Source organism: Danio aesculapii, chromosome 21 (genome assembly GCF_903798145.1).
Source record: "Danio aesculapii chromosome 21, fDanAes4.1, whole genome shotgun sequence".
Classification (NCBI taxonomy): Eukaryota; Metazoa; Chordata; class Actinopteri; order Cypriniformes; family Danionidae; genus Danio; species Danio aesculapii.
In genome coordinates, this window is record NC_079455.1 from 33,394,553 (window position 1) to 33,401,361 (window position 6,809).

General features: G+C 36.1%; 1 protein-coding gene across 4 annotated transcripts in view; it reads right to left on the reverse strand.

Annotated features, from left to right (window-relative positions):
- Positions 1 to 614: 614 nt before the first annotated feature.
- Positions 615 to 6,809, reverse strand: part of ubap2a (ubiquitin associated protein 2a) — a 36,796-nt gene continuing 30,601 nt past the window's right edge. For 2 of the 4 annotated variants that reach the window (XM_056445996.1, XM_056445994.1), the window contains exons 21-27: positions 6,652 to 6,699; positions 5,553 to 5,634; positions 5,071 to 5,433; positions 3,905 to 4,009; positions 3,737 to 3,804; positions 2,970 to 3,161; positions 615 to 1,330 (exon numbers count right to left, since the gene is read on the reverse strand). In XM_056445996.1, coding sequence (XP_056301971.1) covers positions 1,235 to 1,330; positions 2,970 to 3,161; positions 3,737 to 3,804; positions 3,905 to 4,009; positions 5,071 to 5,433; positions 5,553 to 5,634; positions 6,652 to 6,699 — 954 coding nt within the window. In that variant the 3' untranslated portion in view covers positions 615 to 1,234. Of the gene's footprint in view, positions 1,331 to 2,969; positions 3,162 to 3,736; positions 3,805 to 3,904; positions 4,010 to 5,070; positions 5,434 to 5,552; positions 5,635 to 6,651; positions 6,703 to 6,809 lie in introns of all 4 variants that reach the window. The other 2 variants (XM_056445995.1, XM_056445993.1) reach the window with 1 other exon arrangement.

Here is a 6,809-nt window from a genome sequence, read left to right on the forward strand (position 1 = left end):
TGAAACACCCTTTTTCCTCTAATTGGCCAACCAAATCCGAGCTCGTGACGTCACCCTCAAAATAAAAGTCCTATATATATATTCCAGCTGCAACACTCATACATTCTCATTCACACACATACACTACGGACAGTTTAGCCTACCCAATTCAATTAACTGATCCAAATTATAGAACATGTAAACTTAGTTTATATATATATATATATATATATATATATATATATATATATATATATATATATATATATATATATATATATATATATATATATATATATAATTAAATAATAATAATTAAAAGCCTGGGTGCTGATCAGCAGAGGACTTTTATTTTGAGGGCAACGTCATGAGCTTAGATTTGGTTGGCCAATCAGAGGACAAAGAGTGTTCCAGCACCACCTACATGTGTATACTGAATTTAAAAGTTGTTTATCTGTTTTTCTGCAGTAAACTAAAAAACATAAATCGAGCCAAAATCTTTTTTTTCTGTTTTTTGTGAGCAAAAGAAAAACGTAAAACTGTTTTCTTAGTTTTCCTTTTTTTGTTTGACGGAAGATACCCTGATTGTCTTCATAACTGTTTATGTGTGGAAAAGAATCCAAACTGAAACCAAGTAAACTGGACAGTTTTATTTTGACAACAAGGGTATAACCAATGTTAAAATGAAATCTGATCTAAAATGCTACCGTTTAGCCAATTTGGTGGTTCAGGATTGGGGGGGGTGTCACAAATGAAGGGCAGAGGGAACCAAAATTAAGCACTGAAATTAAAACCCCCTCGATAGAAAAAAGTTCACGGGTGAAGGGGGGAAATGGGAGAGGAGCAAAATACAAAAGTTAAAAAAAAGGCTTCACCATCGAGTGATCAAGCTTAGCAGTAATGTACATACATTATCAGGGTTATGTATACAAATAAAAACTCCCATGTGTGAATCACGATGCCTTCTCTGCTTCAAGTATATCCACCCTTCAGTTGTGTTCTCATCACTTCTCTATGTCATCATATCCTCTTAGCCAGTTAGCGATGAAAAATAAAACAAAAGAAACCATCCTTCAAAAACCAAAATGCAGAAAAACCACATTTCATATCCTACCAATACATATATACTGTATAAATACATACATAAATATACTTTACATACAACAGCCAAAACTTTGAAAAGGGGAGATGAGAACGTGGGAGGAGGATGAGGATGATGGTAGTGTGTTGGGGCGTCCCTCTGCTCTTGCGGCGCTCAGTTGCCCCAGTAAGGAGAGCTGCCATAGTTGGACTTGTTGACCTGGGTCTTCTGCTGCATGGTGCTGGACTGGCTCCTCTGGCTTGGCCCTCCCTGTTCAACAAACACAGCATACAGTTTAAAGGGGTGACTGGTGAATAACATATGCACTTGTATTCAGACCTATTATGTCTTAATATTTCAGGACTAGAGAAGTATTTAAAAAACATTTTACAAGTCACCTATGGCCAGTTTCCACTGACTGACACAGTACGGTACGGGTCACCTTTATCAGGCTTGCGTTTCCACTGCTTAAAGGGTACCAATGGTACCCTTTTGGTGGGCGTGGTGTACAACAAAGTTTCAGTCTACCGCATTCTCGCTCGAGAAAATGTAAAAGTAAAGCTGTACGGGCCGTTCACATATGATATGAGAAACACTTCTCACTAAACAGATGCATTAAACACATACATACTTGTGCATAAATGTTCATTACTAACTAAGTTAAGCTTTCTATAAACAGGATTTTATTATAACTGCAGATCAATTATGGGGCGAAATAGCCTACTGTAATGTCGGCAATTATATAAAATAAATAAATAAATGCAACACATATGAACACATACAGACCCTTACAGTCTCCGATGTGTTATCAATTACAGATAAACTACACACAGCATACATTTAGTCCTTATTTGGGGTTGAAAAACAACATGAAATATAGCCCAATCGGTGCAACCCTGTCATCTGCATCTTTAATCTTCACCTGCACATGTAACCTCTGTTAGAAAGTAATTCCGTCATTCAGAGTTCATAACAGTCCAAAAGGCGATGATAATAGTTAAACATGGCAGTTTGTTCACGTTTTAGGTTGCTGAAAGATTCATTTGCTCCTTTGCTTCTCCTTTGTTTTTTCGCGCATCACTCTCGCGTTTGTCCGGTTCTGAATGGATCAGATGTCAGAAGCACTTCAATAATCACACGCATGTTATTATCATCAGCTCAAGAATTTTGTTATTTCAAATATAGACCCGTGGCGAGTCGAGACTCTCTTCTTCTTGGCTTCGTGGCTGTTCATCAAGAACAAATCAATTTTACTTGCTCACTGGAAAAGCAAAGTCCACTCAAGTAATGCGCTGGCAGTACATTTCTATTATATTGAACATGCTGTGCAGTCATAGCAACGCTGGTCAACAGACACCTCTCAACGCAATCACTGTCAATACAATGTGACCTTGGACCACAAAACTAGTCAATAGTGTACATTTTTTGGAAATTGAGAGATTTATCCATCACATTAAATCAGAATAAATAAGCTTTGCATTGATTTATGAGTTATTAGAATAGGACAATATTTTGCAGAGATAGAACTACTCTGAATGTCTACAATGAGAGTTCAAAATAAATCTAAATTAAGTGTTTAGCAATGCATATTACTGATCAAAAAACACATTTCCACACATTTACATCTTTGGACTGCTTAATATTCTAATGATTTTATAAAAATAAACAAATATATAAATAAGTGCATCCAGAAAGTTAGGTTTTGGCACAGAATTGCATCCTTAATGCTAAGCTAAACGTGCTCAACTGTTTAACTCTAGGTGAGATGTTAAATGAGCCTATCCCTCCCATAATGTGTAATGATTATTTAACTTGTCATATATTCTATATGTTTATCTTAATATAATCTAGCATATTTAGTTGCATTATATCAGGTTTAATAGGTCTTATGAGCAGCACTGGGACTGACCTGTCCGTCCTGGGTGAGGTGATGGTGGAGCAGCTGAGAGTGGGGCTGCTGGTGGGCAGGCAGAATGTGAAGGAATGGAGCAGGAGCATAACCTGGGGCAGCTCCAGGGGTCAATGGTCCTGTGCCACCAAGAGCAGATGGGAGGTTGAAAGGTGGAGGTGTACCAGCATGGAAACCCTGCTTATCGAACGGCTGCAAAAGGGGAAAGCTATTAATTAATTATTCAAATTAAAGTTTGGATTTTAATTGGATGTATTTTTGTATAAACACAAATTTAGACAACTGTAGAAATTTATTGAGAATTGGACTCTAAGGCTTGAAAATTTGTCATATTGTTTAGATATATTACTATTATTGTGTTAAATAAGTGTTAAATATTATATAATATACAAGCATTATAGGTTATATTGGAATTGATATTTTATACTGCACTAAATAATATACATCAAAAATTAGTAAAATGAAAAAAAGAGCAATTAAAATTATGAACAACAACAAAATAGAATAAACGTAAAAAAGCAAACATAAAATGCATTAAAAAAAAAGTCAACAACGACAAAAAGAAAATACAGAGATGGAAATTTTGGTGAAAATTAAGTTTCTTTGGATCTTATTAGTTGTGTTTAAAGTAAATGTTAGTATTTGTTTTACTCTACACACGTCCCTATATGCAGTAGTATTTGTAGTTTTCTTGTGGATTTTGTAATTCACCATATATTATGGCTTTTAGAAGAAATCTTAAATGTCTAGATGTCAAAGAAAAGTACCTGTGTTTTATTGTAAACAGTTCCACTGATGTCTGGCACCCCAGAATTGCTAGATGTCACAGAGACACCTGGTACACAAAACGATGCACAAATTATTTTAATTTCATCATAAGTGAGAGGGCAAACTTGTACATAAACACAGAATGCCAAGTATTGTCATGTATTTACCTTTCCCTGGGCCAGAGGCAGCAGATTTGGCCTGTGTTTGAGAGGAGTTACTATAGCCTTTGCTGTAATCAGATCCTGCTGGGCCTTGCGTCAGGTCATCATACCCTAAAAATTAAATTAAAAAAATGTAAAACTTGAATACTCAGCATAAGTATTCAAATAAGCGTGTACATGTCTAATATGCACATTTTGGGGGGTGCACAAATGACAAGTATAAAAAATTTTTCAAATAGTTAATGGGATAGTTCACCCAAAAAAGTAAATTTGTTCACCATTTACTCTCCCTCAATGGCTCTAAACCTTTATGAGTTTGCTTCTTTATGTTAAACACAAAAAATATTTTTGACAAATGTTAGAAACCTGTAACCATTGACAAATACCAATGAGGTCTATAGACTAATAATATGGAAGTCAATGGTAACAGGTTTCCAACATTTTTTTAAATATCTTCGTTTGTGTTTAACAGATTAAAGAAAAACTCTTAGAAACCTGTAACCATTGAGGTCTATAGACTAATACTATGGAAGTCAATGTTTTCCAGTTTCTAACATTTTTAAAAATATCTTCTTTTGTGTTCAACAGAAAAAAGAAAAATGTTAGAAACCTGTAACCTCTGACGTCTATAGACTAACACTTCAGAAGTCAATGGTTACCGGTTTCCAACTTTTTTCAAATGATCTCTTGTGTTCAACAGATAAAAAAAAAAGTTAGAAACCTGTAATCATTGAGGTCTATAGACTTACGCAATGGAAGTCAATGGTTACCCGTTTCCAACATAATTTAAATGATTTTCTTTTGTGTTCAACAGAAAAAAGTTAGAAACTTGTAACTATTGACGTCTATAGACTAATACTATGGAAGTTAATGGTTACCGGTTTCCAACATTTTTCAAAATATCTTCTTTTGTTGTTTAACAGATAAAAGTACAAATGTTAGAAACCTGTAACCATTGACTTCTATGGACTAATTTAATAGAGGTCAATGGTTACCAGTTTCCAAAATTGTTCTAATTATCTTCCTTTGTGTTTAACAGAAAAAAAGAAACTCAAACCTGGTTTGGAGCAAGTAAAGGTCGAATAAACGATGACAGAATTTAGATTTTGGGTGAACTATCCCTTTAAATATTTAAATGGAATAAGTGTGAAAAATGCCCATCCGTAACCGACCTGAGCTGAAGGCGTGCTGGCCGTAGCCACTGGGCTGCTGGAATGGCGTTGTGGGGTTGCTGAGTCCCATGCCATGCTGTTTGGCCGAGGCAGGGGGGACAAACATGGTGGGTCCATACTGGAATGCACTGGGCACGCCGGGCACCCCAGGGTAGTAGGGTAGGCCCGTGTAGCTGTATCCGGGGGGCAGAGCTGGGTTGAGAAAGGGCTGTTGGGTGTTGTGGTGGCCCTGCGGCTGAGGCTGGCTCTGGCCTTGGCTCTGTGCCTGCGGAGGCTGTGCTGTCTGTGGGGCGTGAGCTGCAGACAGGCTGCTAGAGGGCGCTGGTGAGGTGGATTCTCCTCGGCCAAACTTTGTGACATCACCTGGGTTGATTCATTAAAAGGTTCTTTTCTGTTTTTGTGTACACTAATGTCATGTACATTATTATGAGTCAGAGTTTAGGAAGCAATAATAAAAAAGTAATAGCGTGGCAGTGTAGTACCTGAGTAAGGGTTGCTGGCGAGGCTCCCATCTCTGCCAGACAGCTGAGCGGTCGGCCCTGGGAATGTGATTCCATAGTAATCCTACAGGATCACAACAATTATGTAGAATGAACATTCAGCCAGGCTGTTTTTGTCTATTAATGTCATGCAAAAAAAGGTTAAACTGAAATTCATTTTTATTTTTTATTCCATTAACTATTGATGACATTTCTTCACAATTTAAAAATTAAGATCTTTTTTTTCTCCATGATATAACAAAAAAGGTGCCATGTTTTCACACATGTTTATATTTATTTCAACACAATACTATTCAGAATGGTTCATTATTTGGTGGAATAACCCTGATAATAAAATACAACAATTAAACCATTTGTTTTTTCTGGCCAACCGTCACGTTTTAAAAACAAAACAAATAAAAAAATAACTATATTTTGTAAAAAAAAATAAAAAATTGGGGGAAAAAAAAAAGTTCAGAACCTTATCAAATAAAACAAATATAAACATTTTACTCAAAGCAACAAACAAGACAATATAACTGAAGTTGAGAAGAAAGCACGAAGCTCAGTATTAGCTTAGTATCAGCAATGGGAATTTGATGGGCTGAACATTCTGAGGAAGGTTTATACTAGTCTGGTTGAAAGTATTCTCTCCTATAATATTTCTTACTGGTACGAAAATCTTGCAAATATCGTTAACACGGTTAGTAAGATCATAATGAACCCCCAGAAGCAGCTTGTGGAACTGTACATAAACCAGACAAAGACGGAAAGTCTCACAGATTTCAGGACTCCACTCATCCTCTTTATTATGAATTTGAAAAGCTTCCTTCTAGTAGACAATACAGAGTACCCACAGCAAAGACAAATATTTTTAAGAAATCTTTAATACCGTCTGCTATTACCATATTGAACAAATGACCATGAAGTAGTTTGTATGTTATTTGGTGGTTTCATAGTTAGGGTTTGTGTGTTGGTAATCTGTGGTATAGGAAGCTTTGTGCTTGTGCTCTGGGTTTGTGTTTTGTATTTGTGATGTTTGGGAGGCCAAAAACGAATTTCCACACGTGTGGACAATAAAGATTTCTAATCTTAGTCTTACCATTGGTAGTCTGGATTGTAGCATGTGGAGGTCCTCGTAGCCATAAATCTGCTGTACAACACAAGAATTTTCAGCATTTTACAGAGTTGAGATTTATTTCAAAGACTCAGAGTTTGTATAGTAAACACATTAAATAAACTTTCTGAAAGTCACAGGTT